This window comes from Copadichromis virginalis, linkage group LG6 (assembly GCF_057382275.1).
Source record: "Copadichromis virginalis isolate Kocher_CV1m ecotype Utaka linkage group LG6, C_Virginalis_male_GT1.1, whole genome shotgun sequence".
Taxonomy (NCBI): Eukaryota; Metazoa; Chordata; class Actinopteri; order Cichliformes; family Cichlidae; genus Copadichromis; species Copadichromis virginalis.
This window is the reverse complement of record NC_140623.1, coordinates 40,910,049-40,931,519: the sequence shown is the minus strand read 5'-3', so window position 1 is coordinate 40,931,519 and position 21,471 is coordinate 40,910,049. Positions and strand designations below refer to the sequence as shown.

At 42.0% G+C, this 21,471-nt stretch overlaps 1 protein-coding gene across 5 annotated transcripts in view; it reads right to left on the bottom strand.

Annotated features, from left to right (window-relative positions):
* Positions 1-899: 899 nt before the first annotated feature.
* rims1b (regulating synaptic membrane exocytosis 1b) overlaps positions 900-21,471 on the bottom strand; it is an 81,261-nt gene continuing 60,689 nt past the window's right edge. For 3 of the 5 annotated variants that reach the window (XM_085460464.1, XM_085460465.1, XM_085460466.1), the window contains 9 exons: positions 18,361-18,467; positions 14,887-14,990; positions 14,595-14,755; positions 8,680-8,897; positions 6,157-6,301; positions 5,568-5,680; positions 3,926-4,027; positions 3,598-3,737; positions 900-3,480 (listed from right to left, as the gene is read on the bottom strand). In XM_085460464.1, the coding sequence (XP_085316590.1) occupies positions 3,262-3,480; positions 3,598-3,737; positions 3,926-4,027; positions 5,568-5,680; positions 6,157-6,301; positions 8,680-8,897; positions 14,595-14,755; positions 14,887-14,990; positions 18,361-18,467 (1,309 nt within the window). In that variant the 3' untranslated portion in view covers positions 900-3,261. Of the gene's footprint in view, positions 3,481-3,597; positions 3,738-3,925; positions 4,028-5,567; positions 5,681-6,156; positions 6,302-8,679; positions 8,898-14,228; positions 14,379-14,594; positions 14,756-14,886; positions 14,991-18,360; positions 18,468-18,879; positions 18,994-19,978; positions 20,045-20,476; positions 20,555-21,471 lie in introns of all 5 variants that reach the window. The other 2 variants (XM_085460467.1, XM_085460468.1) reach the window with 2 other exon arrangements.

Here is a 21,471-nt window from a genome sequence, read left to right as displayed (position 1 = left end):
GAAATAACAAAAAAAAGGAAATAAGGACGACATAATCAGTGCAACACATATTGATAAAAACTGCAGTTTCTCTTGTGGCCACTCAAGACTGACTTCTAAAGTGAGTCACTCTCCATAGACTCCCTTGTTGAAATAGCCAACTTTAGAGCAAAAATTATCATGCTTACTGCTTGCTACGCAAATTATTTTCCACTCCTTGATCAATTTATTCCTTAATGAGAACTGTTTAGGTATAAATATTACTATATTAATAATTATTAAGTAATATTACTATTACTCACCTGTTTAAACTTTATTAGCCACGTGTTTGTCTGAGTAACAGATAGGACACTAACTGTCTGCTAGGATTAACCTCAGCTAACTGAGCTCACCGAACTGGACATGTAGGCCATGTTGATTGCTGTAAGAGCTACTAGTATGGTCTGACTACTGTTTAGATTCCTAAGCTGTTATCTGCACAGACAAGTTAGTACGATGGCCACGGCGCATAAAAGTCTAGAATTTTGTTGTGCATGCTACTGTACATAGCACTAATTAGCGGGTATGTCCAGCAATAGACCCATAGAGTTGGTTAGCATTTGCTAACCAAACTAGCTAGCGTTAGCAGATAGCTCATCACCTTCTCAACTGAATAAAAGGGGGAAAAGCACATGTTGTTCTTTTATATTGTATCTAGAACTGATGAAAACACTTGAAATATGTTTTTATGAACTGTAACAAATTTACTACGGTGGGAACAGTGATGGCCCTCTCTCTAAAATAATGCTGCTCTGCTCAGAGATGCACAGACTGAGAATAAATATTAGCTTTCCCACAAACAAGGCACCCTGGCCTTTTGACATCATGTCAAATCAGAAAATTAAAAAATAAGCATGAGAAACAATCAAGGAAAACATTGGTATTTTTTTCCACACATTCTTTTTTATTTGTAAATCATAAAAATGAAATTTTTTTATATATAAAACATACACATCATTTGAGCCACATCTGTTATACAAACAAGAAATGTTGCAGTGAATGCTTTACTTTTTTCTGATTTTCTTGTTTCAGTGGAACACAGAAGTTGTAAACAATCAGCAATTTTTTCTCCTGTTAATACTGACAAGGAAAAAAAACCTAAATAAATAAGGAAAAAAACAGCTTCACTGGACAATGAAAAGAAATCTGGAGTGAGGCGGGACTGAGCATGGCGGGCCGGGCACAGACGCCGAGTTCGAAGCACAGAGAAGTGTTCAGACGAGGACTTTCATACCCATCGCCGTCCCACAGCACGGTCCCCTCGTCACCTAAAGTACTAATCGCTCCTTATTATAAGACTTGGCCCCTTTTCTCAGTGAACCAAATGAAAACCCCGGGCATAGTGCTGAGTATTTACAGGGTGCGACTTTCTGTGCATCTGAGTTTATTCTCCGTGTCGTCTGAAATCATTATGTTGAAACATAATTCATATTTTCATAGATCTGATTTGTACATATTTATTCATACATCGTCCCAGCCCCTCGGAGGTATACTATGATGTGGAATAACAGTAAGAGGGGCTGCGAGGTCTGCTCAGTACAGTACAGTACATCTTCCAGAGACATCAATGTAATCTTGGGATTCGGTTTGAGAGACATTCAGCACCGGACTGAAGGACGTGGACTGGACTGCAGTGGATTTGGATGTCTTTGCGTAATGGGAATGGCTTCAGTTTCTTGGTTTTATCTCTTTAATATTCAAGTACGAGCAAACTGTACAACTGCATGCAACATACAAGCGGCCCTACAGTATGTGGAGCTAACACGCGTATCTAGATTTTTTTTGTTTGTTTGTTTGTTTACAAAAATGTGCATGCAGCTTGGAACGGGTTCCAAAGTCATGCTGCCCCTCCCCCCTCCGGGTGGGAGGAGCCTGCAGGCCGGACGGAGGATGAGCGTTGGCGTCCCGACGGATCGATCTGATTGGCCCACATTCACCGAGATGCACGAGGAAAAAACTGTGACAATATTTGTTGTTCTGTTTGCCTCCGAACGTCGAGACGAGACGATGAAGAGAACCGGTGACGGGAGGATTGCTGCTTTTTGTCCTTTTTTTTGTTTTTGATTTTTTTAGCTATGTATTATTATTTTTTTCTTCAAAACGTTAAACTTTTTGTTGTAAAAAAATCAAGCTCTTGTGCTTGTGTTTAAATTTAAAAAGAAAAAAATGTTGAACTAAAGATTGGATAAAAACCTTTAACATGCCGGGAGGGAGGGAATGTGCCTCCCAAAAAATGTGAAAAATTAGACGCCGCTGTCTCGCTCTCACATAGGTGAACAAAGATTTACGTTTTCTTTTTTTTACATTGACATTGTACCCTTGTGATATTTCAAAGTGACATAAATTTTACTTATTGGTCAACCTCCTGGGAGGCCTAATATACAACTATACAAAGACGACTGGCCTGCACGCTTGCCAGCAAAACAACGCTAATCTCACATGTAAAAATCTAACCTGTTCCCCGCCCTCTTCCTGCATTACACTTGCAGACATTTAATAGCTTCTTTTTTTTTTTTAATCTCTTGTATTTTATTTTTACTCTCCATGCACACACCAGACTGACAACATTATCATGAGCATTTTTAAAAACATCTTGTGCCAGTAGTAACGAAGGGAAAGAAATGAACAACAAAGCAAACACGCTGAAACGGTGCGGCTTCAGAGCAGCCATGGTAAACATATTGAAAAGAGGATCTTTCCACAGAGAGGGGGGGACCAGTAATGCGGCTCCGAGGTCTAGGCACCAGAAGAAGGCCCTGTGCTTCCAGACTGAGCACCCCGTCCCCCACACACGGCGGGGACGGGAATACCAGCAGTCTGTTGGGGTTCTGGAGGAGGCCACTGCAGGGAGCGCAGCGCCGCCTGCAGGAGCGGAGGGTGATTACCTCTTGTCTCGAGTCCATACATTCCGATGCTTTACATACATTTCTTTGCTATTGTTGATTCGGTTAAAAGCCACCCTGCTTCGTTTGGATTCTCTGGTACTGTCTGGACAGCTGCTGCACGGCTTCTTCAGCACACACAGAGAAAACACAGAGACTTTTCCTCGAATGGACATGAAACACTGAAATGCGACGCTCCCTACGACAGACAAAATTAACCGCGGCAGGAGTGATTGTCAGATTTCAACAAAGCTTTCTCGTGTTTCTGATTGTTGTTGTTCTACATTTCTGCCGTTAGTATTTCATTTCTCTCCGAGTTTTAGTTTTAGTTTTTTCTCGGTGGTGTAGAGCTGTTTGTCCACTAAGATCGGACCCCGGGCGGTCCGGACGAGCTGTCGAGAGACGACTGAGAAGCTCGTCGCGTCAGGGAGGCGAGTGTCGGATCCACCAGAGAGGATGGTGGGAACAGCTTGTACCAACCGATGACTGTGCTTGATAAGTCCAGCTCCTCCAATAAGATTTGTGCAACTCCCATGAAGCTTTTATGGTCCATGCGGCCATAGTCTCCCCATACAATCACCTGAAGGAAAAAATAATTTCACGTTGTCATGTTGCTCTGCTCGATTTCCGTCAGCATGAAGTAGGAGGGGGGGAAGCATTTAACTTTGTGATGAAGGGAAATAAATCTCCTGCTCACCTGTAACACTTTCCCCTGCGGGCTCTCCTCAAATAGCAGTGCTTGCTGGTACAGTGGGTCAAGTGTTTTCCGTGCAATCTTGGTTTTCTTTTTGGCTACGTACGCTCCATTATTCAGCAGATAGACTTTGACATATGGAGCTGACGGCAGAAACAGAGCAATAAAAAAAGCCATTAGTGGGAACACTATCGGCTCTCAGGGCTGGTTGTACGAACGCAAAGAACAGGTGAGCTTGAGTCGAGTGTATATACTGGATTATAATAACATGTGTGTGAGTGATGGAGGGATTAGTTGGTCTGTGGCGGCTTCAGTCAGGTTGGGCGCTTACCAGGGAGAGATTTGGATCCTGGCTTCTGTACAAGTCCTCGTGCTCTGATCACCTCCACCTCCAGCTGACCCTTTTTCTCCATCATACCGATCTGGATATCACCTAAAAAACACAGCACAAAAAATAAGAAAACAAAGAGCTCAACACCAACATCTACTACCGACAGGAGCGCAGACTTAATGCATAGGTAACACTCTCAGCCTGGCACAATTAAATTGATCATCATCAACAATAACAATAAAAAAGAACAAGATTAAGTACAAATAATCATAAGAAACAATAAAAATATAAAATTAATAGTTATAAGAACATGAAAACAGTCTCTCTTTCTCCCTCCCTATGTCCTGATTGTCGTGTGCACTCATGTGCTGAACATTGCTGCATTGTCCTACTGGAGGACTTAAATGCTCACATGGGCAATGACAGAATGATCTAGAGGAGTGTGAATGGGAGGGACTGGCTGCACCGCAGTTTCTCCAAATTGAACACGATGTTCAAGCATGAGGGTGTCCAAAAGTCCACGTGGCACCAGGACACCCTGCGTCGCAGGTCAGTGATTCATTTTTGCACTTCACCACCTGTTGGTGAGTTGCATCAGGTGGCAATGGAAGATGTTGGACAGTGAGGGTGAACTTGGCAAAGGCCAGAGTGTCAAGCTCTTCAGCTCTCACTTTGAGCAAAACTTTAACAGCATTCTGTGGAAAGCGGACCCTAGTGTGGCGGTAATCCCTGAATCAGATGAACAGCAGAGGTTAAAGGAGCCATCAAGCAGTGGGAGGGATTCTATCAAGCATGGTGAGCAGAGGCAGCTGACAGGTACCAACAGGCCAAGTGGATTGCAGCTCTTGCAGTACCAAAAAACTCAGGTATGGGAGGAGCTCAGCGAGGCCATTGAGCAGGACTTTTAGTCGACCTTGAAGGAAGTCCGGCAAATCGTCAGGTGACTCGAGTGGCGTGGACAGCTCCCTGCAAACACTTTTTATAGCAGGGATGCAACGCTGCTGACCTCAACTCAGGACATAGTTTGGTGGTGTGAGGAATACATCAAGGATCTTCTCAGCCCCACTGACAGACCTTCTGCAGTGGACACAGTGAATGGGGCGAATGAGATTTTCCCTGAATTTCTCAAGGCTATGTGGCCTGAGGATCTCGTGCTTGATTTTCGTAGATGATGTAGCTCCGCTGGCTTTATCAAGCAGTGACCTCCAACTTGCACTGGAGCAGTCTGTGGCCCAGTGTGAAATGAACCACGACATGCTGGAAAGATCACATTTCTCGGCTGACTCGGGAACGTCTTCCCACCTGAAGAAGTGGAGGAGAGGCTGGGAAGATGGAAGACTGGGATTGTCTGCTTAGATTGATGCCTCACGACCAAGAGAAGAGGATGAATGGCACAATCAACATTTAAAATAAAATACCAGAAATATCCAAAATATGTCAGAGAAATTCATGCTAGAAATACTCAAGACACACAAAAATACAAAGTAAAGTAGCAAAAACATTACAATACTAATGATTTCTGACATTTTCTAATTCATTGTTAAATGCAAAAAAACCTTTACAACATCTATCCATGCATGCACAAATAAAGCTTTAAAAAATACCCCAAATAATTCAAAAGAAGAGAGAAGAGGTTTTGTACCGATGGCAGGAGTAGCCAGTGTTTGTCTTCCCACTAACTGAGCTGGTCCGAGTCCATCCAGGAAGTCACTGAATTGACTGCTGGCACCTAGATTCACTCCAGAAAAGATCAAGCTACCACAGAAAACACAAAACAGCCCATTATTAACTCTAAAAATCACCAACCTATATACAAATGTGTCATCAGTCTTGCTGATGGCCCCACTCAGTCAGCACATGTGGTGGATTCACTTTGCTGCCTCCAGGAGAATTTCACTTGCACTCATTATTTATAACAAGAAAAAATATCTACGTGATTGTCCAAGCGACAGAAAACACCCGGTCTTAATTTGACTCTGTCTGAGTTTTGGTTTTATCGTCGCCTCACACTCTCCACGCTGACTCATTTTTAAACTGCGTGCTCGTTATATTAGACTGTGTTTACTCTCAGTCGGCCAACACATACAGAAATACCCGCAGGCGGGAATGGATGTCTCCCTCAGAACATGCTGACATGCAGTCATTACTGTCACTCTAACTCATTTCATTCAGGACGTCTTTGTGACACAGAGAGTGCAGATGACGAGTAGCAGAGGGACGGGTTTACTGACTTCCCCTCAGAGTTGCAGCTGTTCATGCTGCCGTTGTTGGACTCTCTGCTGGGCTGCCGGCTCATGTTCCTCGTCAGCTCCACGGCCATGCCGGTCTCCGTGCTCCTCTGGATCGACGCTCCTTTCTCCTTCTTACTCTTCCCCTCTGGAGGTAAACGAGAGCGAGAGGAAGAATCATCAAGCAGACAATATTTTGATAACAGACTCCAGTGAAGGAATGGCTCTTTTCTTTAAAACCGATACCACAGGAAAGTTGTTAGGCTGAAGCTATAGATACTTACAACAATTAGGAGTTATACATTCCCCTCCCACAATTAAAACATGAACAAAGCAGAGGATATTTTTATTTATATGGCACCACTGCACGTTTTATATTGTTCATGGTTTGCGTTTGCAGATGGCCCCGCCCCTCTCTGAGCTTGGTTCTGTTGGAGGTCTCTTCCTGTTAAAAGGGAGTTCTTCCTTCCCGCTGTTGCCACGTGTTGCTCATATGGGGACATTTGATCATATTTGTTTCTATAACTAATATTGCAGTGTCTTTGACCTACAATATATACAAATAAAACTGAATTAAGAAGCACATGGTTAGGGTGGATGGATTTGTGTCATTTGGCTTTAGGTATCATCTGCATAGCAATGAAAATGTATCCAGTGCTCTGTAATACTATTATTGAGGGGAAACATGTATAATGTAAAAATAGTGGTCCAAACATTGAGATCTGTGGAACGCTCCTCGTTTAAATCAACAAAACTAAATTTATGAGATATGTAGGATTCAAACAAAAACACCAGTGGTGCGTCTGAGTTTGTAATTTCGGATCAGTTGTGTGTGCTGTACTGAGGACGAGCAGGACAAGCACAGAGAGGAGTCCACTGTCAACGGCCATAAAACGATGATTTGTAACCTTCACTAGCTGTTTTAATGCTCCTCTAGATCATCATCCAGCTGCTTGACAACTACTCCTTTTCAAACAAATAATGGAATGATATTTTGTAATGATTGTGAAGGCACATGTTTGAAATGTTTGAAATAAAAATGAACTGAACTGAACTCTTTGGAGAATCTTTGAAATAAAAAGAAGGTTAGAAATTGGCCTATAATTAGCCAGATGGAGACAGATGGATCAAATAAGAGCTTTTTAGGTAATGGTTTAATTATAGTGCTCCTTAAAAACACAACACAACAAATGCACATCAAAATGACGTGAGAAAAGTTTGGAGACATTATCTTAATGTTTTTAAGTATAGATCGCATCCAAATATCCGGAGACTCAGACTCAGTTCACGCTTTACACGAACATTTTAAGCCTTGAAGGAAATGTGCAGTCGTGCACTGCTCTTGCCTTTGTAAAGAAAACTGTAACTTGTTCTTGAAAGGTAATAAAATTAAAGGCGTCTTTTCAGTTTCTTTGAGTCTGTCTGCGTTTGGGTTTTGTCTCCACGCTTTTTGATTGCTTGCATCAAATTCACTAATTCCTTAGTTTAAGTCAAATTAAAGGCAAGAAGTTTGTCACTTGACAAATGCAGGCAAAGCACCAATGTGCTCTGACTTTCAGCCCAGTGTCATCAGAAAACTTAACCAGAAATCTGCCCCACTGAGAATTCGTGCAGCTGTCTGTGCACATGATAAAAAGCAGAGGAGAACGACTTAGCCTTGTGGGGAGCCAGAGTTTGAGATAATAGGATTGGGCATGCAGGCATTTCCAAAAGCCCACTGAACTCTGTCAGTTAAAAAAATGAAAAGCAACAATAAATGTGATCGGGTAATGTCGGGACTGCATCTCATTGAACGTGGAAGAAAAATCTGCAAATAAACCTCCCATGTAAGATTTTGGTTTTCAAGATTCTTATATGCGCTGTCTAGAATGAAGAGCTTTGCCCACTAGACAAGCAAACCGCAGTGAATCTAGTTTATCACCAATTAAGCACACGTCATGTTTTCAAAGATTTTCACGACAAAGGATGTAAGTCCAGCTGGTCTGAACTGGTTACTTCGGATTTTGGAACAGGCATTACAGTTGATGTTTTCCATATACTGGATATGTTGCCACCCTCTGCACACCTCTGAGAAAGTGCAGAAAGGATCTCAGTGAGCTGATTAGCACAGTAATGCAGTGTGTGTCCACAGAGCCAGCGGGCTTTCTAACCCTCTTCAATCAGGTTGGGACTTCTTGCATTATTAAAATATCATTCTGAGGCGTGAGAGACTTCCTCGCTCATTAACATTCCTCAAGAAGTCAGATCTTGCAGATTACATCATGCATTTAATTAAACTTTACATATTGTACCTTTAATGGAAAAAAGAATGCAGGTTAGCAGAGGATGGAATCAGATTAGAGAAAGCTTTTGGAAAGTGACATACAGCAGATGGATGTTATGGATGTTAGGTATCTCCACCCTCTTTTCTAAATATTGTCATGTCTGCTTCCAAAAAACTAACATGGTCCAAAATCTTTAGTTTTAAGTTTTTTTTAAAATACAGTCCTATGAAATTCCAGCAAATCCCTGAAACCGCCGACTCACCGGGGCCGCTGATCTGCGACGTGCTGCGGCTGCGACGGTTGCCAACGATGGCCACCACCCGCGCGCTGAGGCTGGAGCGTCTCTTCTTGCTGCCGCTGCCCACCGTGCCCAGCGCCGTGTCTGATTGGCTGCCGTCTGTGCGCTCCTGGGTGTAGATCTCTCCGCTCACGCTGGAACTCTTCAGCATGCTGCGGCCCATGGACGCTCGCATCTGCCGACTGGAGAGAGAAGGCGAAGCGTGACTTTGTGACCTGGTGTGTTTGATAGATGTTGTTATTAAGCTCTCTTTTACTTCGAGTGTACTGTACCTTTACTGTGGCACAACAACAAAAACAGCATGACTGATGGGAGGTGGGGATGACGAACATTGCTGAGGGAGCGTGTTTAATAAAAGAGCATCAAATAAAAGTCTGGAGTCCCAAAGAAAAGAAATGCAGTATAATCATCAACGTGTCACATGAGTCAAAACTCAAGCTTTACAAGCCAAACTTGACATCTTACAGTTTTAATGTCATTAAACATGTCGTTTAGCCTCATGTCTGCTCTGTTGACCAATCTGAGCACATTAAAATTAAGTTTTAAGACTAAAACTTAATTTCCAATTATAGTTTCAGTTAATTGTTTTTTTCTCCTGTCTAGTTTTTATTTGTCACATTTTTCCTTGTAAGTTAACTATAATAGGCTTTTAAGTGACATCTACATTCCTAATCATTTGACTCATATAAAGGAACTATATGTTTGGCCCTTTATGTTTTCTTCCCTATTTAGACACTTCTGAAATAATCGAAGCCAAATCATAAGTGGTTGGTAACAGAGCTGTGCTGTGAAACCCTCAAAAAAAGAGAATAAAAATGAAGTAGAATGTTCCAGCAGTTTATAGCTGAGCATATTATCTATTAAAGTTCAGTCTTCTTAAACAAGCCACTACACACGGACAGAACGTGTCCAGCAATCGATGCTGTCTCCTAGGGATTCGGAGGAGCTGTCGCATGTCCATCAGCTCAGAGGGGGCCAAAGTACTGCAAGAGAGTCCAGCTACGCTGCCCCTATCACCCAAACTCTCCGCTCCCTGTGGGTCCCTGACAGCTACAGCCCAGTGACCAAGACGAGAAAGCGGGAGGGTGGTTTGAGGCCTCTCCACCTCTCCCTGCAGGGGAGTTAGAGAAGGGCGTGTAGAACAGGGGTAGGGTGGAAGGGGAGGATCCAGGTCTTGAGGGTGGAGGGGGTCCAGGCAGTCACAGCACAGGATGCATGCAAGGAGGGATCTGAGACATGCGAGGAGGATTACACAAACACAAACACATATAAACAGGCACAGGGGAAAAAAATCAGTCTAATCACATTTGCTGTTTTTGGCTAAAAGGCTTGTGATTTGTGTGTGTGTGTTTTTTCCAGCTCATTTTTAAAATGTCAGCAGGAAAATTTATGCATTTGTCTGTTTGTGTGGTTTTATTCTGAAATGTCAGCGTGTCTGACCACAAACGTCTATGCAAACAAATGCAGTAGAAGGCAGGACTCACAAAAGCTTAAATGAGCAGCAGCTCATCAATTATTAGGAATTAGGAAGGAGAACTACATCAAACATGTGGGGGAATTAAAGAGGAAGGATAGGTTAAAGGACAGCTGTAACAGAAAAAGATGTAAAGACTGTCTAATCTCCTCTGTATGCACTCAGTCACTTCCACAAGCCATCATCAAAGCGGCCTGGAGGAGACGTGAAAATATCCACTGAATGCTTGCATTAATATCCAGCTCTGAGTGAAAACTGACCCGCGGCCTGCAGTCGATGTGCATCAACTCGTTACTAATTCCTGCCCACTCTCTGTCTAAAAACACATTACAGGCTTTCTGACACTGACCAGCTTTTATAAATGTAGTCTGACTCCACTGTCTGCTTTTAAAATCCAACTCTGTGTTTGAACTGAATAAAATGCTGCTCAGTCCATTACACGCGTTCTTTGTTTCCAGCATGCAAACAACGGGATATGAAAATCTGAAAGCCTCACTGTAATACTAGACCTCTCTTGTTTTCGAACACTGAGGGACTCCCAACGGAAGGCTAAACAATGTCAAAATGGCTCCTGCATTACCCGGTAATGCATAACCAGTACACCGACTGTGCAGCATTACCACAATTAAGCCAAAAACCGGAGTTCCTCTACCAGCTACACAAGGCCTGATTTGAAAGTGAGTCGCTCCCCACGGACTGTTAAAATGTGCGACTGTGTGCAAAGAACTTGTGGTCTCTGCAATTAGATGGAGTCAGTCTGCTACCAGTTTACAGTTGAATGGGGTCAAGTTTGCAATTACATGGAATCTGTTTGTGATACGGAAATTAACTGTGATAAATCAGCAAAAGCTGCAAATCTGTTGTTATCTAGATGGCAACAGAGCAGAAATTCACATCAAGTGGTTGCATGTAAGCCAGAACCTCGAAGGTGTGAAACTGAAATATGGAAATACCTCCACAAATACTGACGGAGTTGCTGCAGGACAGGAATTTAACTGCAAAATGCACCACCACCACCACCACCACAACAGGTGGTTTTTATCTTTCAGTAATACATTCTTTTCTTCTTTTGCACATCTAATTTTTCCTCTCTGTAATTTTGAGTTTGAATGTGCAGCCCATGGGAAAAATAAGCGGACCCCTGTGTCTTAAATTAATATGCAAACCTCATTTTTTGAAGGATTAAAATTAGTGTGCTTCTGTGCTACACAGTAACTTCTTTTTTTCAGGTAATGCTCTTAACAGTGAGTCAGTGACATCAGTGTCACTGACTCACTGTTAAAGGCTGTTATTTACTTTAATATTCCAGTTTGATTAGGCAGATGTGTCAATGTGTGTTGAGTTTTTCACACATCAGTGAGGTGGGGATGCTGTACATCAGAATTTTCTCTCTCTGACTCATAGATCCCAGTTTGTTCATTTTGGCCCTGAAACTATTAAAGGTTGAATTAGTTTGTTTTCAAGTTGAGATTCTTATACTTACAGGGCTCGTTTCAAGCTAGCACCTCCTAAGATAAATCTTAAGGTTAAAAACTGCAACGATAAAGCAAGTTTGGTGTTGGACAAATGGGTCCATAACAAAATGATTGTAGGTAGAGGAGTAAAGAGCCTTTGGGATGAACAGAAGCACTGATGGAGAGCGAGGCTCGGCCTTCCTCACTAATGTGTCTGAATGGGAAAAAATCCCCACAAACAAGTCTTCCCAGAAGAGTGAAGGCTCAGAGAATCTGATTAATGCCTGCTGACGGAGCTAATGTGACTGTCCACATACTTTTGGCTCTGTGCATGTGACTGTGGTTGCTTTTGTTTTACTGGTGATAAACTAAATAAAGAAAATAATCTATTCCTAACATACAAGCCTCTGACATCCGAGTCCGAGCTGCTTTTAAAAAACCTGGTTTGGATTGATCTGTGTAAAGAACGCCCGTCCTTTTTTCTCTTTTCTCTCACACCTCAATACATTAGCCAGCTAATAAGCTGCACTACATCATCACCTGGCTCACTGTGGAGCAGTGAGATGGGGTCATTTGTCCTTGTCAGCAGTCTGTTACTGGTCAGCTGCTGAAGTAAGTGTGTGTGTGTGTGTGTGTGTGTGTGTGTGTGTGTGTGTGTGTGTGTGTGTGTAGCTGTATATAAGGAGACTAAAAAAGTCTCTTTTGAAAGAGGTTCTATTTCACTTACTTCCAGCATATTTTTGCTCTTGGATTCAACTAGAGTAGCTCTGTATGACTCACAGTACCTCCTTCGTCCTCTGCTGGACCCCTCCTTCAGTTCATCCTCTGTCTGAAACATCCCATTTAAGCTCCCTTTTCCTCTGTTTTAGAAAACTTTCTTCCAATCGGCTGCAGAATTCAACAGCAGCTTGGTGGGACGTCTCTGTTCACACCCCGAGCTTTGTGATTAAGATGACCATATTAGGTTATCTGCTCTCTGTGACATCATACAAATCCAAGGGTAGAAAAAACAGCCTGTAATTGAGCTTTAAAGCAGCCTTAAGTCTGAACTTTTGGCTGACAGGAATTACTTACACAGTGACCTCATGACTTGAAACATTGGCCGCCGTTTTTAACAGAATGTAACTGACAGAAAGTAAGAAACGTTTTAAATATCTACTTTCAAAATAAATTTTAAAGTGAGATCTGACAGACTCTTTCCCTCCTAGTACCCTCTTCCTAAAAAAAGGTTCCTTTCACTTTTTTTTAATCAGTTGTTTTTCCCCTCTATTTTTAGCCGTCTCAGGTCAACTGATGTTGATCCTTTTGGCTCAGCTTCTTATTTTCCCAAATGTGTAGTGTTAGTTCAGCTGGTGCTTAATTTTGAATTATGCAACTCGTGTTTGTGTTAGCGATTTATGTGGAACTCGTCTTGGTGCTGACTTTTGAATCCACCTATGGCTCAGGGAGGAATAATGATTAGCACCACAGATGGGACTAATGCTGTTAACGTGATTAAAAGTCATCAAGCTGTGTAACACAAAAGGACATTTTTTTAAATGTGTGTTTGCAGCACCCTAAGGTTATCTTAATCTTAATAACAGAGAAAAAACTTTTAGGTGGAGAAAAATATCTTAACATGTTGAGGCTGACTTGGAGTGCTTACCTGTTTTTATGGAAATGAATCAAAAGTATACTATTTGATTTAGCAGGCTAATAGCTTGAACAGTAACAGAGTTTAATTTTAAGTCCAGGCTCAGATCAAACATAAGCCCGCCGGGTTGATGGTTAAAGCAAACAAATCTGCTCACACACTGTTAAATTTTCTGTTCTCGACTTGGACTTTCAGGTGTTTACATCCACGCTCACCGCCGCTTCTGACGTTCAGCAACATGAAGTGGATAAGTTGACAGACACGGGGTATAAAATTCAGTGTTCAGGCTGCACATTTTTACAACTGGAGAATGTAAAAAATCACTTACAGCAACGTGAAATCTAGTTCAGGGATGTCTAAAACTTTGAACTCTGACCTTTCTGACAGCATCTACACTTTTAATCTTGAGATATTTTGAGACATCTATAGATAGATGTTTAGATCTACAGATATCCTAGAAAAATAAGTGCCAAAGTGCTCATTGTGTCACAGTGATAAACAAACATGATAGAGAAATGCTGTTGTAATAAATGAACTCTTATAAATGTGTAAAATTACAGAAAATGTTTTGGTGATCCAAAAATGTTCCTTCACTTTTTTCAAAGCCACCCAGTGGGTGGAGTCTTTGCCGGACTGATCCTGGACCCCGGGCCTTATGTTTGTGATCTAGTTCTCCTAATTTGTTGTTAAAGCCACTGCAGATGGGTAACAGGAGTTACCCATAAATATGGAGATTTCACTGGAGATTTCTTTCTCCAGAAAGAAAGGTTCCACATCTACATCTACAATAAACTATAATAAACCACCTCTATATAAACTGCTTATGTTTCCACCTTTAATAGCTTCTGACGGCCTTTCTTTGGACTTGAGAGGTCTATGTGGACCTAGTTGTGCAGTGAGCAGATGGACCGTTTGCCATCATGGGTGGATTCACCGTGTGACAACTCTTTACCTGGACTCTCTCGTGTCTCCTGCCACAGTGTGTCTCCTGTGCTTCAGCTCCTCGGAGAACTGCCTCTTTCCACCTTCGTTCTCCTCCTCCTCTCCATCCACCCCCCACGAGATCCTCCTGTCCTTCTTGTCCTCCTCTAATGACTTGGATCTGAGTTATGTGTGTTTGTGCGTTCATGTGTTTGCGTGCGTGTGGGTGGAAGAATCAGAGCATGCAGAAGGACACAAACATGCAACGGCAAGTGGCGTGCAAGAAAAGGAAAGACAGACTGTGATCAGCATGCACTTCTCCGACATCTGGGTTTAATTAGAGTATTAAAAATGATGGCTGTGGTGTTAAAAAGCAGCCTTTACAGTCACAACTGACCTGAGTCGTCCCCCGGGCCGTTCTGATTGGATAGACATGTAGCTGGTGCTACTGAGGCGGGAGGCACTGCTGGCACGGGAGATCGCCGACACGTCGCTCATATCGCTGTCTGAAGATCTGGCCGACATGTTGTCGCTGCTGCGCCTCTGTTCTGCATACATCTAAAGATGGAGGTAAAGTGAAGGAGGGTGGGAAGCTCAGTACATTTGTTCAAACTGAGGACGAATAAATAACAAATACATTGTTTATAAAGTCCAGAAGGAAGAGGTGAGCAGCGAATACAAACACTCACCTCCCGTTTGGTCTTGAGGTTTGTCTCAGGGTCATGGGAGGCTGAAGGCCGGTAGGAATGTACTTTCATCTGCAGCTGTCGGGCTCGCTCCTCCACTGCGAGGGCTGAGGCACAACATTTTTAAAAAGACAAAGGATATGGATAAAAGCATGTCACTGAGAAAAAAGCAAAACCCATGAAGAAAAATAAAATACACGTGTTTTAATTGGATAGTGTTTCCTGTGGATGCAGGACATGGGTTCTGACACTAGGTGGAGCATTATGTGCACTGGAAACTCCATCAGGAAGACTCAAAGACACTTTAGATCTGCACTGAAAAAGTATAAATTTCAAATTCCAATCCAGGTCTTCTGGGAATGCCGGATTTGGATTTATGGTTAGGTGAAATCCTACTTTAGTGTTTAAAAATTTATCTTTGCAGAGAAAACCAGTGAATGTGAACCAGAAGGACACACATATACTGTAATAGCACTGGAAAGTAAGGAAAACTGACATAGGCTAAAGTTTTAGAGGGACTAAAACCAAATTCCCTGAAGTTAATGCTTCAATCAAACAGCTGTTAAACTTATTTTACATTTTAGAGTTGCACAAAAAATAAATTCCCACCTGAGCGCATATTCCTAAACGCCACAACTGTGAGAACACCAACAACCCGGAGCTCTTTGGAAAAAGAGCCACTTGAGAGAATTTGGAAATATACTAAGACTCTTGGCGCCATCAGCAGGCAAGTGAGTGCTGAGAAATCTACCAGACAGTGACTGATGTTTTAAAGTCTGATAAAGTCTTAAAATCTAGCTAATTTCATGCAGCAGAAATTAAACTTAAGAATAATACTGTCATGGTCGTGGGTCAGGATAAAGACAAGCTGTGGAAGAGAGCCAGAGATTAATAATAACTCATAATTAAATGCAGAGAGGTGTATAAAAACACAGTGAGTGAAAAAGAAACACTCAGTGCATCATGGGAATCCCCCAACGCCTACACTTATTGCAGTGCACATAAAGGAGGAGTCAGGGTCACCTGATTCAGCCTTATCTGTATACTTTATCAAAAAAGGAAAAGTAGAGATAGTGTCTGTCTCCTGAATCCAAACTGGAAGCTGGTTCCACAGAAGAGGGGCCTGAAAACTGAAGGCTCTGCCTCCCATTCTACTTTTAAATACTCTAGGAACAACAACGAATCATGACAGCCTGCAGAGCGAGAGCGAAGTGCTCTAATGGGCTGATATGGTTCTACAAGGTCATAAGATAAGACGGGACCTTTTAAATTTGATTCTGGATTTAACAGGAAGCCAAAGAAGTGAAGACAACATGTGGGGAAATATGCTCTCTCTTTCTAGTCCCTGACATTACTTGTAGGTTTTAGCTTGTTTGGTTTAGCTGTGTCTCCCAGGTGTCTCCACTCTTACTCACCCTTCTATGAATATATTGTCTCACTCTCCCCTTGTCCTTTGTTCAGTTGTCCCTTTTTGCTGTTTGTATCCTCGTTCTGTGTCCTTGAGGACGTTCTAGAGTTTTCTGGTAACTTATTCCCTGCAGTAGCTCTGTTTGGCATATGCTCTGGATTATTTTAGACTTTGCTATTTCCTGCATCGACGCCATTAAAGGCTGATTGTTTGATACTGTATTTAAGTCCGCAACTCACTTTTTCGCAACCACCTTTTCTCTAGTTAAATAACAGAATTTATCATTTTTAAATACATCTTTACCTTTTAGGAAATAAGGTATGAGTTGAATGTATGAGTTTTCCACAAATGTTTCAAAATAAAAGTCTTTTTAAGACATGTAATGTTTAGTCCAGTGAAACCCTGTGAAGGTTTTAATTTTAAACCACCAGGAAATGTTGAGTTTGTATAAATAGTGAAATGCAGTAATGTTAATAAAACAAGTGAAAGTGGATCAAAAATACTAAAATAAGACTGACTGAATTATACAATCACTATCTGATTATTATATCAAACAGACATAAAAAGACATTTTTTCTTCAGCAGTTAATGCAAATAAAAGTTTCACATTCAGTCTGACTTTATGAACTCTCTTACATGTAATAGCTAAATCGGTTTCATTAACGGTGCAGTGTTGTCCCTGCACACTCTGCTCTACACCTACAGTTCTAAACAGTATGAAAACTCCACAGTTTTCATACTGTTTATATTGTTTTTTTCAATCAAAGGAGTGCTGAGCAGACAGAAATCTTGATGCACTTACTTTATGCTGACAGCTTCCTGAACTGCTTTCAGGGATTTTTGATAGGTTTGTTGTTTTGCCCTGAACTGTGTGTTTCAGGCTCTTTTTTTGAGAGTTTAAAAAATAAATTAACCCTTTTGACCCCAGAGGTCATTAAAACACAAACAACAAGAGCCAGTGCAACTGACTAAACTATGACTGAATTTTTTTCCTGCTGAGTCAAATCTGGAAGAATTACAGCTGCGAATTGTTAAAACAGGATTTTTTTAAATGAATGTGGCTGAACGTTTCACTCCAGCCTGGTGATTGTGATGTGGAGACTCATTATATGCATTTCCACATCCTAATCCTTCACTGTTGTGCTGCTGTTGGTGACAGAAATTGGAGATATTGTCTTTCAGGTGAAATTTAATAGCGCCGGGCTTGAGGGCTTAAAGAGTGACCATTTGTCATGCTTCAGTTCTGCTGTTTGAAGTGACCCAACACTGCAGTTGATCATTTTTACAGTCCTTCAAATGGCATCATGTAATTTTCAAATCTCACTCCTGGTGAGAAGGACACAGAGATTTATTGTACGCTAAACGTCCTAATCCGACAGATGAAAGACAAAATTCAGGCCAAAAAAACCTTAAAGGCACTGAAGCTGTGGGCATAGAGTCAAACATGAGCGCAGCCTACATAAGTGCATATGAGTTTTATCTACTCAGCACTCCTCTGCACTGACAATTTAAAGGCTGTTAACCCTTTTCAACCTGGAGGTCCCAGTACCTGGCTATAAAACACAATATGTGACCATAATTAGAGGGTTTAACTTTTAAGGGTGCAGCATTGAAGCTGGTAGAGCTGCAATCCAGAATTTTAAAACAGGTTCAGTCACTACAGTTACTCATTATTATAAGGCTCTCTAATTTTAGCCCGTTCTAATCATAGGGTGTCAATAAGTGCTACTCATCAAAACTGCTGTCAGTCAAAGAACAATACAAGGTGTGCTTTGGCCTTCATGCACTTTTCATTTGTCAATAAGCTCGGTTACTGTTGTGAAGGGGCGTGTTTTCCTAAATTTCAGGGTGTGAAGCAGACATCTGACAAACGCCACTATAATACACACTGAGGTGACGGCGCAGGGCTGTTGTTCTGATGTCACTGGTCCAGTAATGGGACAAACCTGATGCATTTAAAAATCCTTTTAGTTATTCACTTTGACAACAGTTTGATGCGAATGATTACAACTATCAAACTGTAGCGATACATGTTTTTTCTTATGAATTTTTCTCCACACACAACGCACCTTGCTCTATACTGCTGCTTTTAGCGGGGAGCTGAGGGAGCTGCCTGCCCCTGCGACCTGATGAGGGAGTCCCCGCTGGGGAAGTCGGGCTGCCATAAGGGTGTGCTCTGCAGGACATGAACACACAAGGAGGTGCGAAAATTAGTTATACATACATATAATGATAAAGAGATTAATCTCTCATTCAAGTGAGACCCAACACTCAGTCACAGAAGCAACAAACTGGGGTCAATGGTAAAGGTCAAAGGTCAAGATAGGAGAGAAACTGATCAGAATCATCAATGAAGCTGCAGGAGAAGCAAAGGAAGATTCACCGAGTGTGTCTGAGTATTTCTACAGATCCCCAAAATACTTCAAATACTTTATGTACAGACAATTTATAAAAATATCACATCACTTGTGAGCAACATATCATAAAGATCATACTGGGATATGGCTGATATAGGTAGTATCTGTGCACTCAGTGTAACAGAGAGGAAACCAGGTGAGGGGAGGCGGGGCTCTGGCAACAGCATGCACCTGTCCAGCCGTGGTGAGTTAGGACAAGACCCTGACAGGACTGTCTGGCCAAAGGGCCTCAGAGGGCCTCCTCTCCCTCTACTGCCCCTCAGGATAGAGGTGGGCTGGATGCGACTGCCATCAGCAAATAAAAAGGAATAAAAACAGAAAGATAGCAACTCAAAACAACACAAACAGTCTGTTTCAGTGGTGGATGGTCATATTAATCATGGTCTAATCGGCCCACCTGCAGTTTTTTTTTGTTTTTAATCTAAAGGGGCAGCCAATCAGAAAAAGTCAGCTTACAGAAGGCGGGGCTTAACATATTACAATTATGAAATGTAAAGAAAATCCTAATATAATACAAGAAAACAATCAAAAACTTGACCAGAGTTAAATTTATCTGTTTTGTTCTTCAAGGCCGTGTCATCATGCACCTCTGAACCGCTTTCAGCACTGCCTCTATCTTCAGCTCTATTTTCAGATCACTGATCTCTAATTTCACCGTAGAGTTTAGATGGAGAGCATCATCTTCTGGGTCAAACTGACTGTACTTTAATGTTTAAGATGATTAAAAAACAAACAAACTACACCCTCCCAAATAGCCTTCTATCTTCAGCAGAGAAGTCAGCAGGGTCCGAGCCAGAACCATGTTCACTGTTTTTTGAATTTTCCTGACTTGTGCATTGTGCAAGGTCTTTGAGAGAAAAGTTTGGCTCTTTTTTGTGATGTGTGCCTGAAGCAATCCAGAGGTGTGCAAGTACACAACACTGAAGGGAAGATTGGACAAACATAACTTTGCACAGAGAATAAAAAGTCAGTTTGGCTTCTCGATTATTAAAAAAAGGCTTTTTTTCTTGCTTAATTCCAAACATATAAAACACAGAAACCCAGTTTTTGTCAGCGAAGCTCCATTTACTGTACAAAACAAATCACAAATATGGATCAATGTGTTTATATCTAAGGTCTTTCTGAGGATTTCTTAGATTTGAACAAGAAAAAAAAATTCCACACATGACCAAAAGAAACAGATGGTTAAATATGATCCCTCTGGAGAAAAAGGAAGGGATTAGGGTAATGAGGTGGAAACACAGGTAAATGAATGAATGAATGAGCTTACCTGTCCCCCTCCAGGCTTTTTCTGCTGCCCTTTGGACAGTTTGGACCTGGAGAACTGTTAGACTGCCTGTGTTGGCACACAGCGGCCACAGAGAGAGAGGAAGAAAAACAAACACGATGTGGAAAATGGCGATGCAGAGAATGGCCCAACTGAGCTCTGGGCAAGAAATACTATAAAAAGGTTCAAACTCAGTCTTTCTATTGGTTTATGGAAGCTGCATAGCTGCAAAAGTGCTTTCAAGCCAGAGAAGTGAAGAAATTCAGAAGAGAGAAGCAGGTGCAGCACAACAAAGGAGAGATTATACAGCCTTAGACAACAAATATTTACAGGAAAAGGGTTGGAAGCGGTGCTGATCACAAGATCTACGATGTACATATCACTACAGGACAAGCTTCAGGCTACAGGATAGGCTTTCAAGTGAGAGTTCAGGGACGTATGAGCAGGCAAGCAGAACCGCAGCGTGTCAGGGGTCGGCACAGGGGGGTGGACCCGGTGTACCTGTCTTCCTCAGGGGCCACATGTTCTACTAAGATCCTGGGGCTCGGGGGAGTCGTTCGGGGCAAAGAGTTGGAACACCTGGAGGGGTGGGAAGGTGGGAGGGAGGAGGAGCATCCCAGTGGGAGAGAGGTTGTTAGTGAGGAAAGGGACAGTGAAGGCTGCTTTCAACTTCATGGCACAACATCAGGTAAAAGCTCCACAGAGACACGTTTCTGTGAGCAAACAAACTGACACGGTGGTAAAAATACCAGAAGAACTAGAATTATAATAACACAGTTTTTGTTGCATCTGTAAAATTAAACCTTCCTCACAGACTACAGAGGATCAAACATGGTGTCACCAGCTGTTACATCTCTATATGTTCCTAACAAGAGCTCGGTCAGCAGTTATACCAGCAATCAGACTCCACCAGGGCTCATGATAATCGGTGCGGACAGAATTTCTATGTGCAGTGAAGATGACAGCGATTGTCAGCTTTTTGTGATTCTGCTTTTTGCGGCTATGTGGACCTGCTCAATGGATTTCCAGCTTACAATGGGGCAGTTTGCAGCTGTGTTTGAAGAAGCTGGGATAAGAAATAGCATCGCCAAGTCTGAGGCCAGGATTCTCCAATGGGAAACGGTGGATTACTGGCTCAGGTAGAGACGTACAGAAAGGGATGAGTGTGAAGGTGAAGCTGTTGATTTACTGGCCGATCTCTCTCCTTATCCTCACCTTATTATTTGCAAATAAATAAATAATAAATGCACAGTATCCATGTTGCCATTTTTTCTGTTTACTGACTGCAGGGTGGAATCAATCTTAGTATATGACTCTTGGGAAGAAACTGAATAAGCATATCTGCAAATAATATCTGAGAGAAGCTGCACTCAGTTACGCTTGCTGGGACCTTTGTGGTTTATAATCTTATCTGTTCCTGTTTAACTCCTTCATCTGTCTTGGAGGTTAAACGAACTGAGATATGCAAACAACTAGATAGTTTGAGTTGGGTTATT